General features: G+C 33.7%; 2 protein-coding genes across 4 annotated transcripts; both read left to right on the top strand.

Moving 5' to 3' along the window:
• The first annotated feature begins 1,307 nt into the window (after positions 1-1,307).
• LOC130798126 (MLO-like protein 8) lies at positions 1,308-5,989 on the top strand. The gene is made up of 14 exons (XM_057661005.1): positions 1,308-1,346; positions 1,444-1,664; positions 2,168-2,284; positions 2,739-2,802; positions 3,169-3,257; positions 3,604-3,678; positions 3,806-3,894; positions 4,002-4,051; positions 4,126-4,166; positions 4,300-4,473; positions 4,712-4,747; positions 4,839-4,906; positions 5,092-5,152; positions 5,629-5,989. Exons 2-14 carry the CDS (start codon positions 1,449-1,451, stop codon positions 5,824-5,826), a joined length of 1,278 nt encoding a protein of 425 aa, XP_057516988.1. The 5' UTR covers positions 1,308-1,346; positions 1,444-1,448; the 3' UTR covers positions 5,827-5,989.
• A 1,647-nt stretch (positions 5,990-7,636) lies between these two features.
• On the top strand, positions 7,637-19,380 carry LOC130798125 (cinnamoyl-CoA reductase 1-like). 3 transcript variants are annotated; one of them, XM_057661003.1, is made up of 6 exons: positions 7,637-7,771; positions 8,415-8,584; positions 17,277-17,462; positions 17,702-17,864; positions 18,346-18,532; positions 18,990-19,380. In XM_057661003.1, the coding sequence occupies exons 1-6, from the start codon at positions 7,645-7,647 to the stop codon at positions 19,120-19,122; spliced, it is 966 nt and encodes a 321-aa protein (XP_057516986.1). In that variant the 5' UTR covers positions 7,637-7,644; the 3' UTR covers positions 19,123-19,380. The 3 variants fall into 3 exon arrangements, with proteins under 3 accessions (XP_057516986.1, XP_057516985.1, XP_057516987.1); XM_057661002.1 differs by having other exon boundaries at positions 18,343-18,532; positions 18,990-19,378; XM_057661004.1 differs by having other exon boundaries at positions 7,766-8,300; positions 18,343-18,532.
• Positions 19,381-22,304: the final 2,924 nt, after the last annotated feature.

Raw genomic sequence — 22,304 nt, 5'->3', positions numbered from 1 at the left:
AATTAGTTTTCATAGTAATTGATCAAGAGAAATGTTGCAACTTATTGTTGAATTGGGTTTGAGAAGCATATATTATTAAAAAAAGTTTGTAAAATATAAAAAATTCAAAAAATTCAGGGTTTGAAAAATAAATAAAAATGGGTGGTAGTGGTGGGGGAGGAGGGGATGGACTTACAAAAGCTAGAGCAAGACAGCTTGATCAGACACCAACGTGGGCTGTTGCTTCTGTTTGTGCAATTATTATTATCATTTCCATTTTTTTGGAGAAGCTTCTTCATCATATTGGAGAGGTAATTTTATGTTTCTTGTCTTATTTATTGTTCTTTGGTGGATCAATTCCTTCATATGATGGTTCCTCCTTTAGTGTAGGTGTGGAATATGACACGAAATGACATGATTTGATATGTTATGATATGACATGATTTTATAGGTGTGTTTTTGTTCCTAGGGGTGTTTTACATATGAAATGTTAATTAATAGACTATAGTTGAGACTTAGAACAATACTTTGAGAAGACTTCTTGAATTGAGACTTTGTAAATAAAATGTCATTGTCTGGCAAATGATAAGAATTAATAGAGAATTATATAAAAATTGATTATGTATATAAAATTGTTCTTATAACTCTTTGTTTTTCTTTACTTTCGTTAATGGTAAAATGTCATTTTATAACTTAGTTACTCAAGTCTCAATTAGCACCCTCCCTATAAGACTTTTTAGTGGGACTTTCCCAACCCAAAAGTCTCAATTTACGTCCATGTCCCAACCTTTACCGATTCTCATTCTCCTCAAACAAATAAGAAACTTTCTATATTCTTACCTAAAATCTTGTTAAATTAAGCTGGACTTATTGTGAATGCCAACACAATAACAGAAAACGCAACGTACACACACTTCATAAGCCAAAAAGATATATACTATCCAAAATCATATGGCGATGAAAAAAAAACTCTAATAATATATAAAATGTGCACCCCATTTTCAATTAACTCATCCCATCAAATCCCAATCCCCAACCTCGTTTTTCTATCGCCAAACACACCCGAAGTAGAAGGAAAGACAATGTTGGATTAATTTGCTAAGTTTTGTTCTAGAAATGTATGTTCCTGTAAAACTAATTCGCCCTATGCAGTGTTAATCTGATAGATAGTGAGGATTTGTAGGTAAAAGCAATTCAATTTTACAGTTCTTATGTTATATTGTTATAAAAACAAAGCTTAATTAATGAGAAGAAGAGTCTAAACTGGTATGCATGCTTATCCTGTTTTGTTTCCTGGTTGTGTAACCAGTTCTTTCATAAAAGGCACAAGAAAGCTTTATACGAAGCCCTTCAGAAGGTTAAAGCAGGTATATACATGAGGTTAAATGTAAAGTTTTTGAGTCATGTTTTTTTTATAAACAAATACTTTTTATGTAAGATTTGGTTTTGCCTATTTGCATGCAGAATTGATGGTTCTGGGATTCATATCATTATTACTCACATTTTGTCAGAGTTACATTGTCTCCATATGTATTCCTCTGAAACTGGCAGATACAATGTTGCCCTGTGCCTATAAGCCCATAAAAGGAACCCACACCCACAACGCAGGAGGACATCACCGTAGGCTCTTATGGTATGAGCGTAGAAGGTTAGGAGGAGGTTCCGATTTAGTTGAATGTCATGAGGTGAGTTAGTTGAAATTAATCTTGCAATGTGAATAATTCAGTGAAACATAATTCACTAGTTTAGTTCGCCTTTTGAATTCGCGATTCGCTCAAAATGGTTCAAAAAATAGCCTAAAACTGAGCATAATTCGCTTTCTTCGATTCGAGATTCGTGAGGCGATTAGCATGTGACAACTTTTAAATGCCATTCTGTAAAAATGTTGGAACCTTAGTTCCCAAGTATATTTTCTTGAAGCATGGCGCTTATATGTTCATTTCCAATGAAGTAAAAGATTTGTATGGCTCATTGGTCTTAGATTCTGATGGACTATAGTAAAGTGACTTCTTATATAAGTGAAATTGGATTTGCAAATATAATGTTAAAAAATGTAGTACGTACAAATATAATGTGTTAGAGAAATTAATAGTCAAAGTTACGTATTGGATTAGTGTAAAGTCAAGATGTGATCATGAACATTGGAATATATTGTTTTATGAGTTTTTGGACATTCTTTCGTCTACAGGGATTTGTGCCTCTGATATCTGGTCAAGGATTGCATCAACTTCACATATTCATATTCTTTTTGGCAGTGTTTCATGTTATGAGCAGTTGTATTACCATGGCCCTCGGGAGAATGAAGGTAACACTTCAAATTTTATGTGCTAATTACCTCGAATTGTGTAACATATAACACAGAAGAACAATAATCCAGTTGGTTCAGCACACGTACAAAAATGAGTGTTCGACTATTTCCAGAATTTGCCTTTGTTCTAACTCCCTATTAAGTTTATATGCCTTTCATCATATCATGATTAGTTATGAAATGTAACAGAAAATGTTCATATCATTAGTTTGATTTATGGTCTAATGTTAAACACATTTCAAATTTTATCGTTTTATCTTCTTTATTGACATTTGTTTTTGTTTTGGGATATTAAAACAAAAAAAAAATGATAAAATGTGCGAATGAGAACTAGTGAGTCAGTTTATGGTCATTTCCAAAAGTAGATTTATAGCAAATTCAATGGAACGACCTTATAGGAAATGTGGCAAATTCGAAGGAGTAAATGTTAACATTTATCCTGGGTTTGTAGATTCGTAGGTGGAAAGACTGGGAAGTGGAGGCTGTGAAGAACAGCAAGAATGATGAGCAAACTGGTATGCTAAATTTCTTCTTTGGTTATAAATTATAATACATCTCTTTTGTTCTGAATTTTTGTTATGATGACATCAACAAAAATTCTAAAGCTTTAATCCCAAAAGATTAGGGTTTGCTGCTTTCTGCTACAATGACTATTTCTTAGAAAATTAATCAACACTTGGGTCTACATGAATAAACATTTAAAGGTTCTCTAACATGAAAATGTTGAAAAATAAGTAAAAGAGGAGTACTAACTAAATAAACTAAATATAGGGTATAGTAGTACATGAGAAGTTATTGAGTGCTTTTTTCACTTAATTCGTGTTGAATGCATTGATTCTGGTTCTATTGTTCAAATGAGTGAAATTTTGGTATTTGCGCAGATGCTTCAAAGTTTCGATTGACTCATGAGACGTCCTTTGTGAAAGGACACAACAGTTTTTGGACGAAAAATCCCATCCTTTTTACCATTGTAAGATATAATACTCCATCAAACATATTGTATTTATTGTTTGAAGTAGCTTGATATCCCATATTAACAAGTGTTCTATTTTTAATCAGTCATTTAATTAACCCTCTTGCCTTCAAGAGTGTTTGTATATAAGGGTTCAATTCCATAGAAAATTTGAAGTATGAATTATAATTTTTGCATGTGTCTAGTCTTGATGGAACCAAAGACTTATAGTTATTTGATTCCGGATCAAAATGACTCATCAAATCATTTGCAGTTCTTATATGTGACAAGTTTCAAATGATGTCTTCAATCAAAGTTCAATCGGAAACAATCAGCATGAATGCTAATAGTAAGAAATTTACAGGTTTGCTTCTTCAGACAATTCTACAGAGCTGTTCGAAGATCAGATTACTTGGCATTGCGTCATGGATTTGTTAGTGTACGTCCCTTACCTAATGGTAGTTTCTTTCATTTTTAATTTTTCATATTGTTTGCACATCTTTCAGGATCAAAAATTTAGCGTTGTCAGTTCTGTTTAAACTTCAAAGTTTGTTGCCTTTTTTCAGGTTCATCTTGCACCTGGAAGCAAATTTGATTTTCAAAAATATATAAAAAGATCTTTGGAAGATGACTATAAGGTAGTTGTTGGTATAAGGTAATTATATATATATATATATATGTTATGTAAACTTTTATTATCATTTCTGTTTGTCCCACAATTTCATGTTGCTCCTTGACTCAATTTTATTTTGATATTGACAGTCCTTTGTTATGGGGATCTGCAGTCTTGTTCCTGCTTCTTAATGTTGATAGTAAGTTTCCCTTGCATGGATTTTCTGAACTTTCTGTGTATTTTACTAATCCTACTCAATTACAATTATCTCAGGATGGGATGCTATGGTCTGGTTGTCTTTCCTCCCTCCAATTGTAAGAAACATGTATTATTTTTCATCAATTAGTTTTCTTTTGCCCGAGGTTTATTGATTGAATGTAGCAAATAAAGTGTATATTTTGTGTTGTTTAGCGTAAGGCTGTTTGATTGACAGTGGGGGCATGACAGGTGATCTTGTCAGTTGGAACGAAACTTCAGGCAGTCATCACTCGGATGGCCGTTGAAATCACAGAAAGACACGCGGTCGTCCAAGGAATTCCTCTTGTCCAAGTTTCGGATAAAAATTTTTGGTTTTGTTGGCCACAGCTCGTTTTGTATCTCATCCATTATGTCATCTTTCAGGTAGTGTCCTCTTTTTCAATATCTTTTCTGCTACTTTACTCGTACGCTTCGCATTACCTCGAGCACTTGGGTTGGATCCTCGATAGTCAGACATGGGTATCAAGTAATACCAGATTCTGACTGAGTTTGAGACCAATACTTGAGTTCGAGTACATAGTTTTATATTTCATTTCAGAATATATTATTACAATTTGTGAACTGATATTTTGTTTTCTTCCTGTCCTTCTTCTTGGTTCAGAATGCTTTCGAGATCACGTATTTCTTTTGGATATGGGTAAAGTACTTCTTTTGCTTTCTTTCATGAACAATCACAACTTAATAATATCATCCTTGTTGACTCAGATTGATTGTTTCATTTTTTGCAGTATGAGTTTGGTGTCAAATCTTGCTTCCATTCAAATTTTACCATGACTATTGTCAGAGTTTGTCTTGGGTAAGCCTTGCCTTGGAGCATATCATAGTTTCGTCAATTACTTTTTAGATAGCATGGCTTAAAATCACCAGTTGGTTTTAGGATGGAACCTCATCGGGTTTATGTCCAGTCAACTTTCCTCTAATGCCAGTCTTGTTGTGTAAAAGGCCTATATTCATAATTTAATGGGTCGATTTCAATTGTAGGGTAGGAGTTCAATTTATGTGTTGCTACATCACACTCCCGCTATATGCCCTCGTAACGCAGGTAAGCTATTTCTTGATGCCCTACAACATACACGGCTACATAATACATGGAGCGAAATCAAAAAGATTGTATTCATGTATTTCATTATGCTAATAATATTGCTATAGTGATATACTTCATTTGTGCTGAAGACACACTAGCATGATATCCTTTTCGTGCCTTTCTTTTATGATGCTCGGTACGTTACGTCAATGCCATCTAATGACTCCCACCAAGGCGGGATTTCTAGATTGGACGTATGCAATTGCAACCTTATCTTTGTTAATGATAAAAAATTAGTTGTTTCTAAATGACCAATCCTTGGTAACAAACATCATCTGCAACCAGTGGCAATGCATTATTGAAATTGTTTCATTTACTTTTTCAATCATGTGAATTGTTAATATCACTGATTGTGCATGATTAATATTAAAAGTCGGGCAATGTACTGGATCATCAATTGTTATTGTCACTCAGTACTTTGTTGGGATTGTTAGATGGGATCAACAATGAAGAGATCAATATTCGATGAGGAAACATCAAAGGCTCTAACAAAGTGGCGTAAGAACGCCAAGAAGAAAAACGATGGCAAACCAGCAGCTATGCCAACCCAAAAGCTTGGGGGTACTGTCAATGAAGATCTTCATGTAAAAGATGATGATCACGATCACAATTATTCACATGATCATCCATGATCTTGACTTGTAACATTTTCCAGGACTTTTGGTCAAAATGATGAATTTCAAGTGCAAAATTTTGTTGCAGATGGTAGAGTTAAATGAGAGCAAAGGAAAAAACATGATTCCAGTGTGCAGGAATTGTACTAACTTTTTGATATTTAAAATAAAACAACCAAATTTTGACAGGAAGTACAAATCTTTATTCAAATATTCGTTGTATTTAATTTGTTACTTTCTCCCTCTTGGTTGTCATACTCATATTTCATCTATAAACTCACTTAATATCTAACATTTTCAACAGCTTTTTCTCTGTTTTTCTCACTTTTTAATCTTGATTCAATGTGCATCGAAAAGTGGAACTGAAACTAGAGTGGATAGTACCAAGAGAAATAAATTTTGCTTAGTGTAAAGTAAAAAATGTGAATGTAAGCATGTGAATAGGTTGGGTAGGCTTGCAAGTAGCATTCGCACGATCCACTCATCTTGACATCTTGACATGACACGACCTGTCAAACCATCATAGTGGCCCAAGGCCGTGGCACAATCTTCAATTTGTGAGATTTGCACGATGTGACACATAGCTTGCAAGCACGACCTGTTGACCCTGTCATTTCATTATAAGCTTTGGACGAATAAATAAAAAAATAAATAAAATTGTACTACAAATAGGGATACTACATATTAGTATTACTGAACTATCTTTGTAGCCTCTATTGAGTATAACAACACAAGAACTCTACTTATCAATTATCACGAATGTAGACAACTTCAACTTTGGAGGATAATTTGTGTTATTTAAGACACTCGAAAACTTAATACAGAATTCAGGCTATAACATTTTGATATTTTTCACACAATGGTACTTGGTAAAAAAGGAAATTCTTAAAGAGATGCACACAATATCTCTACACACTAATACAAAGTATACAGGGTAAATGGGGGTGTTCAAAACTAAATATTAGATCTAGAAATCCAAATACCCAGTTTTGAGGATGGTGAAATCACTATTCGGTTTCGGTCAATCGGATATTCGGTTTAAACTTGATCGGATACTAGATATCTAGTTTTTAAGTTTTTATTTATTTTTTTGCCTTTTTAAAAACAATTTTAATTTTTTTTTCTACATAATTATTTAAACTCACTTCACTTTTTTTCTTTAACAAAGCTTATATTTTAAACTTTGAATACAAATTATTTTGGAAATATGGTTGGATTTTCAAAAGTCTAAATTAATTAACAATAAATTAGTTATACAACTTAGTTATATAACTGATTATTCCACATATTTAGTAACTTTAACAAAATAAACAATAAACTATATGAAAAAATATTTACATATTTAAGAAATAAAAATAAAAACAATAAAAAAATTAGAAGAGCGGATATCCGATTTTGTCAATATTTTGATTTGGTATCCGGTTTAAAAATTGAATATGCGATCCAAATTATCCGAGTTTTAGAACCGAATACTAGATATTCCGAATCGGATTATTTAATATGGTTTTTTCACCCCATCGTATCATTGTCATTTTGGTTCATCCTACTCATTTTACATCATTTTTATTTTTAAAGAATAATCTACCACTTTTTTTAAACTCAACTTTTACATATTTTAAGTATCTTTTATTTTTTCATCCACATAATCTAATTTTTATTCTTAAAAAATCTATTCCGAAAGAGGGAGTTGTTAATAACGAAGCAACACGTACCAACAAAACTAAGTAACGGATAGCAAATAGATGCATTGATTACTGGTGTTCGAAGTTTTGCTTTGTTGAATTGGAATATCAACACACAATCATTAGGGATTGGGATCAATAAATCAAGAAAACAATGGAGAAGGAAGGCGCAGCAGATAAAGTGGTATGTGTAACTGGTGCTGGTGGATACATAGCTTCATGGCTTGTCAAGCTTCTTATATCTTCCAATTATACTGTTCATGGCACTCTTCGCAATCCCTGTAACTTGTTCTTTCTCTCTTCTTTTGTTTTTCCATCTTATGAGTATAGTCTTTTGGCTTTGTTAAGCGTAAGATTGCGATTCCGTAATCCCTATATTATAGAGGAATTAGAGTGAGTTATTGCGATGTAAGGATGGAATGAATATGTATTTTGAACTAATTTCATTTTGATTCACTTTAGTACTAATAAGTGCAAGGATTTGCAATACGATTTTATACTTTTTTGTTTAGTTGGACTCGAACCCAGAATACATAGCCTTTGTTTAGATAAATTTGAAGCTATGGTAAGTTCTAAGAATTGATTTTTATTGGTCAATTCCAGAAAACAATTTTCAAGGTTCTAATTGGTTTTGGTAAGGATTAAAGTTGATGTTTGAATGTTAAACTTGCCATTGTATATGATTTCCCTTTTTGAAGATTTATTCAGCCTAGCCTTTAGAAGAAAAAGGACCGAGGAAAACCTTTCAAATATCAATACCACAAATGTCCATTAAACGGTTCCACGTAATCAAGGATTGGAGGATTGAATGTAGGCAATCTTACTCTTATTATTAGTGATAATAAGGAGGTTGTTTCTAATATACCTTTGTAGCAAGTCAAAAGAGGATACTAAATTATTGGGTAATGATTACTGTTTGTGAAGGCGATCCCAAATATGAGCATTTGAAGAAGCTGGAGAATGCTTCTGAGAAGTTGAAACTCTTCAAGGCTGATTTACTGGATTATGATTCTATTTCTGATGCAATTCAAGGATGTAATGGAGTGTTTCATGTTGCTAGTCCTGTGCCTTCCACTTCTGTGCCTAATCCTCAGGCAAGTCTACTTTCTTCTTATTTCTTTATACTAGTGGAATTTGGACTTTGGAGGCTAGTGTATCTGTTTTCTTTTGCTAAATTGTTTATGGTTTTTTTTTCATGGAAAAATATTAATAAACCTATTTTAATTTGTAATAACATATAGCAACCTTACTAATTGCTCATCTTTTTAATTGATCCCACTTGCTGAACTCCATATGATAAAATAGTTGTTAGTAATGTGGTTTGTGGGGAAACACAAAAAAACTCAGTAAGTCAACAAAAAGTATTACCAATCGGAGCTAGAATCAACAAATAGTTCAACGTAGCTTTTATAACACAAAAAACTCAGTAAGTTTTTATCAAGGGTGGTTTCTCTCCCAAAGATGAAGAGGTGGTGGGTTATTTAATGAGTAAAATGTGCAGTAAGAAGAAACCTTATCTGCCATTGTTACACACAATGAGCATTCTAAAAATATTTTTTTGATTTTTTATTTCCTTTTCGTTTTAAATAAAAATGACAATCAATTATATTGAGACGACACTTTTTTTTTTGGAATATACGTGCTAGTAGAACTGGTTAAGGAAACCTAGAAGACTTTTAGAAGAAATATTCATGTAAAGCTTGGATCTTTGTGGAATAAATGAAAGGTTGGATCTTTAAAATATAACTACTGAAACCTAGAACCTTTGGAATTACATTTTCCAATATCCTTCTATCCCATTAAAGTTGCATCGTAGTTTTTGACATAATATGTTAAGGAGAGTCTTTTGTAAAGTGGAAAAAGTATGTAGCCTAGCTATAGACTTCGTGTAAAATATAGACAACATCACGTTGACCACACTGAAAAGGTTCTCAAAAATAAAACATACCAATATTTTCTGCATTATAAAGGAGTAAAAAACGTGCTTTGGGACATTTCGTGGTATATCTCATACTATCGGGCCGCTATTTGGTGTTGCAATAATCGCATCACACCCATTACAACATTATCATGAAAATTCATTATGTTGTAAAAATTCATATATACTATATTTATGAAGCTAGTTGCTTCTTATAGTGAACTACAAACAATTTCCCTTAGTAGTTGCATGCTCTCTTTCTTCTTTGCTCTAATTTGCTCTCTTTTTACTTGCAACAAAATTAGTTTTGGGGAAAAGGACATTCTAAGACATCAAATTGAAAATCTTTTTCCCTTCTACTAATAACAATGCTTCCGTATATTTCCAATGATACGGTATACTCAAACCATAAAGAAAAATTGATGATTGAATGTTATGGTGAAATCATCTAAGTAGTTAGCTAGAAGTTGAGAGTAACATGCGCTTACAATAAAATGCAAGCAAAAGCAATGGTGTCTTGAAGAAACGCAAAAACAAATAAAGGTAAGACAACATTAACCAATAATCTAATTGTACATAACACAAATAAATACAAACTTGATCAAATACTCACTATGTGTTTGCTCTCAAACTAACATCTTTAATGGTGTTTTTTCATACAATAGAATACAAAAAACTCTTCTAGCTCAATCTAGCACTCTAGTGTTTGTACTCTTGGTTTGGAAACTCAACTTTAGCTTTACTGAGCTTTTATCGTAAGCTACCTTTACTCTACAAAAATGGAGTAATCCTACTTGAAGATTACTCTCCTTCTTTAATTAGGCTTATTCTCTTGGACTTCGATGATTGTTGACAAGTTCTATGCATCACTACACCTTAAACACCTCTAAGGTAAGAGGAATGATTCCTATAAGATCAAGGGAATCAATTCTTGAATACCACAAATTTAGATGTTCAAGCTACAAAGGCCATGACTTGTTATTGAGGCGTAATAAATGGATTACTTAGTGAATTGTCAGTAAGTAGTTAGTACTTAGTTTAAAGAATAAAAATAGAAGAAAGTAGTATAAATAGAAGGAAGGGAAAAACATTCATTCATTCATTCATTCATTTTTAATAGAATTGAGATGAGTTTCTTGACTCATTTTGGGAGATCTCAAGCTTCTCAAATTGCTTGAATCTATCTCATTTTATTGTACTCTTTTTAGGTTACAACTCATTTACATTGAAATTCAGCTTAATCTTATATACTCCTATGCAATTCTTGCTATACATTGTTGTAGAATAAATACCTAGAACAAAATCATCCATGGCTATGTCAATCATATGATTTGACCAGGGGGTAAATAATAATTTCATCTCAAATACTGTAAGACACATTGAAATTACCTTGTGATGAGGATTAAGCAAGGCTTCTATGTTCTTTAATTGGGCAATACAAATGTAATTTTGGGCCTTCAATGACTCGTAACATTGGGATTAATGATGGTCAATTGGGAACAACAAACCATCAAATACTAGTGGAAGGGGCAAGAGATGGAGCTAAAAGGGGACCCTAGGCTAAGGTGATCCATGGTATCCTAAAAAATAATGCTAAGGATAATCAAAATGAAGAAGAAAGGGATATTGATTGAGTTTAAAGAGCAAGACAATAGCGAAGAGTAGAAAATGAAGGTTGAATTTTTGTAACAAACAATGTAAGCATCTCTTGAGGTGTTTCAAGAGGCACATAAATTACCTCTAGTAATAGGACATGAACATGCCATCATCTTGAAGGAAGGTTGGACCGGTCAATTTTCATCCATTTTTCTTTCACGCAAATACAAAAGTCTCAAATCGAGAGGTTAGTGTAAGATATGTTTAAGACTAGGATCAGTGTCATATGATTCAGTGCTTTTATCCATGAATCGCGATTCGGTTCGATCAGCCTGAACCGGGATTCGTTCGTTGGTTGATTCGCCTTAGTTTGCGATTCAGACTGTTAAGATCTTAAGGTATTTTTATTGGTTGTTACATGTAAAGATGAGGACGAAGATGAAGAAAAAAGGTAGCAGGAAAATTAAACACAGAAGGAGAAAAGAGATGATGAAGAAGAGAGCAGAAGACAGTACCTTTTTTCTTGGAAAGTGGTTTGAAAAGGTCAAAAGCCACTTCCTTATTTATTGTAGGATGTTGACATATTCTACATACATTTATATTTTTTTTCTTTTTCTTTTTCTTTTATTTCTATTAATACTCCTTTCTTTCTCTTTTATTTCAAAGTTACTCACTCTTTCTTAACTTTATTACCCTTTCTTTCTTAACTTACTTTATTACCCTTCTTTTTTATTTTTCTTTTGTTAATTATAGGATCACTTTTCCACTTTTCAAAAAGCTTTTTCTTTATTTAACTCTAATTTTTTATTTGTTCTTTTATTATTTATTCTAAATTTAATATTATTAAATAAGTACAAACTCAATAAATTTAATATTATTTGACCATACTCTACTTTGTCTAATAAAATAATATGAAAAAACTCTAACAAATCAAATGCACGAATCATGAACCTAAAACTCGACTCAAACAACTTAAGCGAACGAACAACATATAAGTTGGCAAATGAATAGCAAATCCAAATCCGTAAAACGAATCTAACTGAACCACGAATCATGTGACATTGGCTAGGATCATACAACCCTTTCTTAGCCCAGTCTCTAGTCTAGGGATTTTTGTTAAAGATAAAAGACAAGTTATAACGATTTTGCATCGGCTATCAAGCTCTCAATCAAATTCATTGTACCTGACTAACTGTTGGAAGAACTCTATTAGGCTGCCGTTTTACAAAGTTAGATCATTGCTAAAAACGGTTATAGCAGGGTAATAACACGTATTGCGCTTGATGCAGTGTGAATTTTTGGATAAAAAATCACATAAGTGGTGCTTTGAAATTATTATTTCATTTTTGTTGTTAAACTACTATTACTATGCAATAATATGTCCATTGCTATTATAATTGCATTATATAAGGTACTTTTAGTGGATAATTATTTTGTTTTAACGGTAAAGTATTGTAGGTAGCACCAAATACTATAACGAGATTTAACTTTGCGACACCTCTCTAATAGGTTACATAATAGTCGTTACGTTAGGGGGGATTTTTTATTCCATAGGTTGCACCAAATACTATAAAGGTTGAGGATGTGTCTAAAATGATAGTTTGCAGTTTGCGCTCACGACGGACATTATGTGTTCTTTGTGATACCCTTCGTTTTTTCAAACGGTCTTGAGACGTTCCAAGCTCTCATGATTGAGTTATTCAATTTGTTCGTTTGTATATTAAAATTAGTTTTCTTTGACGATTTCCTTGTATATAGTAAGAATAAGAAAGAACACAAGGAGCAACTAGTACCGGTCTTGCAAACTCTGAGCCAACATAAAGTGTTGGGGAATGGAAAGAAGTGTGACATTGGAGTAACAAGGGTGGACTATTTGGAGCATATTATTTGAGTGGAGGGTGTGGCGCCAGATACGGAGAAGATTGAGGCAGTTCATTCATGGTCTACCTCAAAAATTCTCAAGGAACTCTGAGGGTTCTTGGAACTCGCATGCTATTATTGTAAATTTTTTGAAGTGTATGCTCAAATTGAAAGGGCTCTAACTAGTAATTAAGGAAAAACACATATGGGTGGAATGAGGAAGCAACCCTAGATTTTAAACACTCAAGAAGGCTATGTTGATAGTCTCAATCCTAGCTTTGTTGAACTATACCGAAGGCTTTGAATCGCGATAGAAGCTTCAGACAAAGGAAAGGGGGGGGGGGGGGGGGGACTAATCAAAGGAGTCAAAGTATTTATGGGAGCCAAGGGAAATAGGGTCAAAATACCAAAAATGGGACATGAAGATTGGGTACAATTTTGAGATTCTTTACCTTCCAGGGGCATCAAACTAGGTGGCAAGTTGATGTCCCGAGGGAGTCTGGGCTTATGGAGTTGGGCACTATCTTGAGCACTCATGAAATCGAATAAGCGATGTTAAGAGAATTGGTGAGGAAGGATGAATTTTTACGTCGAATGATATAGGAGATAACAGGGAAAATGAAGGTTCCTTTAGGGTTTACTTTTGAAGGAGAAGTGGTTATTCAAAGGGAGATTTTTCCTTGCTATATCATCTCTGCTCGTTTATGTCCTCTTTAAAGAATATCATGACTTATGAAGACTTATCAAATGATTGTGACAAAGTGGTATTGGGATGGCATAAGAAAACACATTACTCGAGATGTTTGCAAATGTAAGGTATGCCAACAACAAAAAGCCACATATCATACCTCATTTTACAAGGGAGGACCTTGATTTGATCCCAATGTCCAAATTATGAAGACAATCAAGGTTTGGGTCTAAACCGGGTGCAAGCTTATTTTTGCAAATTTAATTGAATTTTGCTTTGTATTGTGATAGAGATAAGTGTTATAGACTTTAATTAATAAATGTAATGTTATCAAAAGAGCTAATACATTTAGAATTAACATTTACAAAGCTTAATAAGCCCACATGATAGTCAATAAAATCACGACCCACTACCAACATATTAGAATACCCATTTGAATGTTCTATAATACCCCAAGAAAAAAGAGATCATCTTAAGAAGATGAAATTACGGGTATTGTGAATGTCAATGCTAATTATTGAGTTTTTAGGGTAGGAAATGGAGTTTCTATAAGCATAGAGGTAGGTGAAATGGGGATGAAAACTGATAGCTTTTTTGTTGACTCGGTGAAAATTTGAACTACTTGACCCCAACAATCAAAACTTTTAAGTTTCTTAAGGTAGTAACCAAATGGAAAAGATTTGTAGTGGTGGTCGTCGCGTGCATGACTATAGTGAAGAAAAACAAGACTAAAGAAAGGAGGCAGTAAGGTAGAGAGTAATGTTTTCGTAATATGAAATGAGCACAACGGTAACTTGGGTATTAGCCTCTTAGGGTTTTTTTTTTTAATTTATTTTATAAATTCCAAAAATAGATCTGGACCCATGGATCTAAGTCGGGATCATAGTGCAAAAATACGATTTTGATCACGGTTGCGATAGCAGTTGATATCGCGGTCAATATGGATATTTTGTGGTTAATGCGGCCTATATTTTGGTTCCGGTAAACTCAAAAACATTTACAATACGGTCGCACTACGGTGATGCTGCATTATGGTCTGGATCTCTAAAAAGGTCATGATCTTGATCCATAATTTATAAACAGATTTGAACCCGAAAAATTGTCTAGTGTAAACTTTTGAGATCCAGACCTTATAAAAGGGATCTAGATTCACGGATGCAGGAGGGGTCTAGGATTCATTACCATCACTAGTCCCACTTGGGTATGGGAAACATTTATGCATGAATTTTATGGAAGGGCTGCTTAAGAGAGGAGTTACGGACACTATTTTGGTGGTAGTGGATCAACTCACCCAGTCGACAGACTTCTTGAGCCTCATACACCCTTCCACACTTTTACAACCTTCTTAGTGGTTGAAGCCTTTGTTAAAGAATATGTTCGCCTTCATGGATATCCAACCTCCATTGTTTCGGACCATGATCGCATCTTCTTGAATACTTTCTAGAAAGAAATGTTTTATTTGAAGGACACACAATTGATGCGAAGTACGGCCTTCCACCTACAAAGATGGATTAGTCAAAGAAGTGAATAAAACTTTTGAGACATACTTAAGGTGCTTCATTAATGGCCAACCAAAGAAGTAGTTAACTTGGCTATATTGGGAAGAATTCAGCTATAACACAATTCACATACATCTATTAAGATGTCACCCTTTCAAGCTTTATATTGAAAGCCTCCTCTACATCTCACTCGATTTGGCCATGTTGTTACCATTGCAGCTAGTTTGGAATATTGAATATGTTTTTGCAAAAAACAAATGCCATATTGGATGAGTTACACTTAAATCTTACTCATGCTCAACAATATATGAAACAGTATGCTTATAATAAAAAGAAGAGAGGTGGTCTTCGAAGCGGGTGATTTTGTATTTCTAAGTTCCAAGCTTATCAACATAAACCTTAGACAAGAGATTGAATGAGAAGTTGTCTCCTCGATATTATGGTCCTTGCAAGAACATGTAGAAGGTGGTTAAAGCGACCTAGAAACTGCAATTGCCTCAATCCAACCTACTTAATCTTGTATTCTATGTATTCTTGTTGAAGCGTGCCATTAGAACTGAGCTTTTGAGATTCTTACACCTGCTACTGCTGAGTTTGAGAAGGATGTGCAACCAATTGATATCTTAGAGGTTCGCCAAATGGGTGATTCCAAGATAGAAGTGCTAGTAGTTGAGAAGGACGGTCCAATGACTGAAGTCACTTGAGAAAATTGTGACAAAACGTTAGCCACTTTTCCAGACTTCCACCTTTAGGACAAGGAGAATTTAATAGCCCCGAGTATTGTCACACTTATAGAACATGACTTGGGGATAAAGGCGTAAGAAGGGCATATGGGTAATGAATTTATTGGAGGTACACGTGTAAACTGATGGGCGGGAAGAGAATATACTGTTAGACAATTTGTTACGAGGGAATGAAATACAATATGTCTAGAAAAAGGTTGTTACTCAATAGTAGCATAGATATATGGCCTATTGTAATGGTTGGAAAAATATAAAGGTTTGGAGTAAAATCATTTGGGAGCTAGCTGTGTGCACTATAAAATTGTAATAAATAAGATGTTTTGATATCTTTTAAGAAGAAAGAAATATAACAAATAAAGACTTATAAGAGATGAAATCTAGACGAAGAATGATGGTTAAAAAATGACCAAGTTGGATATAGAAGACCATAATATTTAAGGCTATGATAGCCTATATAACATATTTTGGATTTGTAATTATAAATTTAATCTTTTGGTTGAATAGGTTCCTTAACATGATACTAGAGCCAACATGATAGATGGTGATGAGTTTGAATCTCATGAACCCTTCCTATCAAGTAGAATTTTTAGCACCAAGTATGAAGAGAGCGCATATGACATCCACACTTCTAGTACAATGGTATTTTTTTAGAGGGGATAGTAAAGTTTGTAATATATATTGGGCCTCCCTGTATGGGGTTAAACAGTTTTTTGAGTTACCTCCTTGACAAGCTACAATTTTGAAAAGGAGAAATGAAGAGAAAAGAATACAGAGTGTTAAAACAACTTTGATTTAGTTGTATGTATTAGTGATGGTCTAATAACAAATTAACAATTAAAATTTATGATAGTAATTCCTCTAACGTGAGGTGAGGGTAGGGGCTTACCCTTGCAATTCAGTGTGGTTTTTTCACATCTTCAGAAAGTTAAACCATCTTGGTACCATTTGATTATTTTATCATAAACCAAAACAGAGCAGTGGATCTATTGTTTTCTTGTTTATGGTCAGTGGTCACATACTCTTGTATGTTATTTGCTAGGTCCTTGTACATGTAAAATTGACTTGCTTAATTGTTTACCAATACCAGTGGCCTTTGAACTGTTATCTGCAGTTAATTATTAGGTAAGCCGCTATGCTTGTTGAAAATTAAGGAGTTGCTTGTTTAATTGTTCATTGAAATTCTCAAGCTTGTGGTAGAAAAATCTGATGGGTGAGGAGGCAACTACTCCTTAATTTTTTCTTTAATAATCTAGAAGTGACTTATCTCAATTCTAGACTACATTTTCCTGCTAAAAAGGAAGCCATAACTTACTATCTGCTGCTTCTTGTTAAATATTACTGTCAAGGAGCAAAATTATGTCAAGCTGTAAATGTGCTGCATTTCATCAATGACAACTTTTAAAGCTTCTATGTCTTGAATTCTTTATAACAATATATGCTGCTCTCACTTCATATACATGTTTTTTGTATTTTGTGTTTCAGGTGCAGATAATGGAACCTGCAGTTAAGGGAACACTAAATGTGCTCAAAGCGTCATCAGAAGCTAAAGTAAAGCGTGTTGTCTATGTATCATCTGTTGTTGCTGTTTCCATGAATCCTGAATGGCCTGCTGGTCAAGTGAAGGATGAAAATTGCTGGTCTGATGTGGAATTTTGCAAAAGAACAAATGTATGCAATAAAGATATGAATTTCACATTATGTCAATTTTTGCAGTTATATTTAATTAGAATTTTATACTGTAAAGGTCTATTAATTCACCTGTCTATTTTACACCGCTACTATGTAGCTTGCCTCAATTTTATTTCAATTTCCATTTATTTCTTTATGATCTCCCTTGGGGAAGGGTTTTTCGAAACTCCATTGATACTTTATCTACTCTTTGACATGCCTAGTTTCTGGTGTTGCAGAATTGGTACTGTGCTTCTAAATCAGAAGCAGAAATGAAAGCTTTTGAATATGCTAGGAGCAGTGGCCTTGACGTTGTATCAGTTTGTCCCACCCTTGTTTTGGGTCCTATGATGCAATCAACTGTCAACTCAAGCAGCATGGTGCTCCTTAAGCTTCTAAAAGGTAGTTTTTGTATCAGATTGCCTACTCATATCTGTAATAGTGTAACCTTCTTCATGTGCATCAGTTTATTTCAATGGATCACTTTGCAATTAGTGAATAACCTCTTCTACTCTTGAACGACGTATTTATAAGTGATTTTTCTGGATTATGGTGTTATTTAACATAGATGTATATTTAAAGTAAATAAAAAGTCATTGGAGTCTGAGGGTTGCAAGTTTATCCAATGATCTCGCCAAATCTTGACCTGTATATCATCTCTCCATAACATTTTCCCACTCAAGCTATCTAATTCTCATTGTCGAAATTGTGTAGCGGAATTTCCCGTGATATCTTTTATAACGGAGTAAAAGAGGTTCTGTATTTTGGTGTTCCTTGTTCTATTACAATCTGCTTCAGATATGTTACATTACATTAAGTTTTCCATTTACCATCTTTTTCAAGTAATGGCTAAATTTGCCTCCTATTGTTGAGATGCCAGAAGGGTACGAATCAATAGAGAACAAGCTTCGCTTGATAGTTGACGTGCGTGATCTGGCTGCTGCCCTGCTTATGGTCTATGAAAAGCCTGAGGTTGAAGGAAGATATATATGCACATCGCATCAGATTAGGGTGAGGGAATTACTGGATAAGCTGCAAAGCATCTATCCGAACTACAACTATCCGAAAAAGTATATCTCTTATCTTCTTTTCTTGTTTATTACTTCTTCGAATTTTAGCTAGAAGTACCCCTCTGTCATCTGTTGGCTTTAAGCTAAGCGACATCTTCTACTTCAATGTCGTATGAGAAACATGTCGCGCTTGATTCCAAGATCCATACTTCCTTCATCTCTAAATAACAACCTTTGGTATTTTTGTTGTACTTTGCCTTTGGAAGTCAAAGCTCTATGACATCGACAATTCGGAAATTAATCATTGCTACATTAATCTAAACAATCTACGACTTAGATCTGTCATTGATTATATTGGTATGATGTAGTCAATTATTGTGAAAATGGGGGAGGAACTGTCATAATGCAGTAGTGGTTGTATAGAAATACCAAGCCTTATATTCCTCCATCCTCAAGTTGATCAGTGATAAAGTACTTGGTTGCCTTGACTATGTGTTTCTATTTTGGTCATTGACAGCATAATTGAGATTGCTGATGGAGATTGTGTCAGCTCAGAGAAACTACAAAAGCTCGGTTGGAGTTACAAACCACTGGAGGAAACACTAGTTGATGCTGTCGAGAGCTATAAAAGGTTGGGACTTCTAGATTAGAGCTCTGCGTGCTCATTGAGTTCGATCGACAGCTAACGGAAGTGTTGGTTTTTTGTATATGAACATATAGCAACTCAATCTTTCATGCTTGAGTGAAGTCACTACTCACTACAATTTGTGGTGTATTTGATCGGAGTACCTCATCTTACTTTGATTATATGTACTTATAGAGGTTTTGAACTAATGTGACATCTTTGACTTTATAAGTAAATTTCTAGGTTGCAATTTTCCCAAATAAATTTCTTGAAATAGCATTAAAAATGCAAATTTAGGAAGTATTAAATATGCTTTATTGTTATCATCATCGTGGTCGTACTCAATGATCGGGTCTAGAAAGGGAAAGAAGGCGGCACTCATACCGATAAAGGATGATACAGCCAAAGAATCCCTTGGCTCGAGAAAGATCCTCATAATATTAGGTTCCTGCAACGAAAAAGATTGGGTGAAACTGAATCTACAAGCTTGCATCTTACTATACAAGCTTAATCCTTAATCATAAAATTAAAAATAAATAAAACACACAAATAAAATAAAATAACCATCTAAATTATAGTTATATGAATAAAAATTCACGTGAATCCAAAGAGTTGAAGTTTAGTGTATTTAAGGGCTTGTTGTATGTGTGATTGTTTTGATTCTTGATCAGAAACTTCCACTCAAACTTATGTATCCAAAGAGTAATACGGGGCGAGTTTTTTTTACCACAAAAAATTTACTTTAGCTGCTACATCAGACATGTTTCAAACAAAATATTAGATAGACAAATGTGAATCATAATGAATTAAAGAGACAAGAAAAGAAGTGGAATGTTTGTTTCGAAAATTTGAAAAAAATAAGATTATATAATAACTTTATTCCAAAAATAAGCTTCGGAAAAACTTTATTCTCAAAATAAGTGTCCTTGCCTCCAAACCTAGGCTTGGTAAAAACTCGTGCTTACTAACAGCGAATTAAAGCAAATGGTCAAAATTTGAGTAAAGGGTTAATTCACTGTTAGTAACAGCGACTTAAGGAGTTGACTGGTCAACTTATATGTCGCTGTTACTAACAGCGACTTAATGCGACTTAAATTTTCAGTTTCTCTTATTCCTCATTTCAGTTTACTTCGTCATTCCAAGTTTATAACCTACGAGATCTCCCTCTTCTTTCCACCATTAAAATCAACTTCAATCCTTCAATTAATCTCATCAAATTCCAAATTTGTACTACTAATTAGTTCTGTCATCTTCCTACGTTCACTAAAGGTACTATTTTTTTTGTGTTTTTTTCCATTTTCGAAATTTAGGGTTCACAAAATGTTCATGAACTTTTACATAAATGCAGGTTCTTAAACTTGCAATTTACTACTTCTTGTTGATCTATAACTTATTAAGGTACGTTTTTATTATAAATTTTTTAGTTCTTGTTGATTTTAAAATGTATGTCATTTATAGTGGTCATACACTAGTGGAAAAAACCTCATTTGCTGCGTTTGTTGGCCATTATTTGCTACGGTTTTGGCCCCAAGCAATAGTGATAGCAGCAAATATTTATTTGCTGCGGTCAGCCCCAAAAACCGCAGCAAATAAGTGGCATTATTTGCTGCGGTTAGCCCCCAAAACCGCAGCAAATAATGCATAATGACACTTATTTGATGCGGATTTGGGGGCTGACCGCAGCAAATAGCTATTATTATTATTTTTTTTTTTTTATCTTTTTTCGTTTTATACTAATAATAATCCAATAATAATGTACTATGTAATAACAATGATTAATCCAATAATAATCTAATGATAATCACAAAATGTTTCCAATAATCTCTTTGTAATAAAAAACTCTCGATCGTATATATAATATAATATTATGTACGTACATATATATATAATAATATACATTAAAGTCCTAAAAAATCTATACTAATTACAATTTATCACGGACAAAAATTAGCAAGATACGTGGCAATCTTGTCTTTTAATTCGCGCCTCTCTCCACTTCTTAGAGGGTGTGTTATCCTCGGAATGTCGTATAAAACCTATAATATAATATAAAATTAAAAGATTAATAAACATTAGATTTTACCAATATTAATAATTTAAGAACGTAACAAATACTTACGGCATCTATGTTTTCGACTCCAACCTCCTTAACGGATTTTAAGATATCGTCCATGTATTTGAGAGTGTAGTAGCCACAATCAACGGAATTAGAAGGTTGTCGAAAGCACTAAGAGAAAATAGATGTTAGTGCCAAAGAAGCATAAAAACGCATAAAATCGCAACTTAATACGTAATTTCTAGCATACGACTATGATTATAAATTCTAACCACTTCAACGCAATAATATAGACCAAATAGTGTTGTGTGGCAAGTTTCGCGCAAAACAAACCAAGTTTGAGCTACTTTATGCGCAAAAGTGCCAAAAACGTTTAAAAACGCATAAAATCGCAACTTAACGCCTAATTTCTGCCATATGATAATGATTTTCAATTCTAACCACTTGAACACAATAATATATACCAAATAATGTTGTCAGCCAAGTTTCGTGCAAATCAAACCAAGTTTGAGCTACTTTATGCGAAAAAGTGCCAAAAACGCTTAAAAACGCATAAAATCGCAAACTAACACGTAATTTCTAGCATACGACAATGATTTTCAATTCTAACCACTTCAACACAATAATATATACCAAATAGTGTTGTGTGCCAAGTTTTGTGCAAAACATACCAAGTTTGAGCTACTTTATGCGCAAAAGTGCCAAAAACGGTTAAAAACCCTTAAAATTGCAACTTAACACCTAATTTCTGCCATATGACAATGATTTTCAATTCTAACCACTTCAACACAATAATATATATCAAATAGTGTTGTATGCCAAGTTTCGTGCAAAACAAACCAAATTTGAGCTATTTATGCGCAAAAGTGCCAAAAACGCTTAAAAACGCATAAAATCACAACTTAACATGTAATTTCTACCATATGACTTTGATTTTCAATTCTAACCACTTCAACACAATAATATATACCAAATAATGTTGTGTTCTAAGTTTCGTGCAAATCTGATACAAATGTGGTTGTATCAAATGAAGATACCAAAGGAGCCTACACAAGGCTGCATCCAGGACCTAGGCTAGCGACCAGACCACCTTGCACGACACATGGAGACCAAACCTATGCATCCAGGACCTAGGCTAAAGTGGAAACGGA

Source organism: Amaranthus tricolor, chromosome 13, assembly GCF_026212465.1.
Source record: "Amaranthus tricolor cultivar Red isolate AtriRed21 chromosome 13, ASM2621246v1, whole genome shotgun sequence".
In the NCBI taxonomy this organism is placed as follows: domain Eukaryota; kingdom Viridiplantae; phylum Streptophyta; class Magnoliopsida; order Caryophyllales; family Amaranthaceae; genus Amaranthus; species Amaranthus tricolor.
The sequence above is the reverse complement of the archived record's forward strand: the minus strand, read 5'-3'. Positions and strand labels throughout refer to the sequence as shown.

Coding starts and splice junctions, on each gene's coding strand:
- LOC130798126 (XM_057661005.1), top strand. CDS start 1,449: ATGGTTCTGGGATTCATATCATTATTACTCACATTTTGTCAGAGTTAC. Junction 4,052..4,125: donor CCTGCTTCTTAATGTTGATA/GTAAGTTTCCCT, acceptor CAATTATCTCAG/GATGGGATGCTATGGTCTGG. Junction 4,167..4,299: donor TGTCTTTCCTCCCTCCAATT/GTAAGAAACATG, acceptor GGGGCATGACAG/GTGATCTTGTCAGTTGGAAC.
- LOC130798125 (XM_057661002.1), top strand. CDS start 7,645: ATGGAGAAGGAAGGCGCAGCAGATAAAGTGGTATGTGTAACTGGTGCT. Junction 7,772..8,414: donor TGGCACTCTTCGCAATCCCT/GTAACTTGTTCT, acceptor CTGTTTGTGAAG/GCGATCCCAAATATGAGCAT. Junction 17,865..18,342: donor GCTCCTTAAGCTTCTAAAAG/GTAGTTTTTGTA, acceptor TTGAGATGCCAG/AAGGGTACGAATCAATAGAG.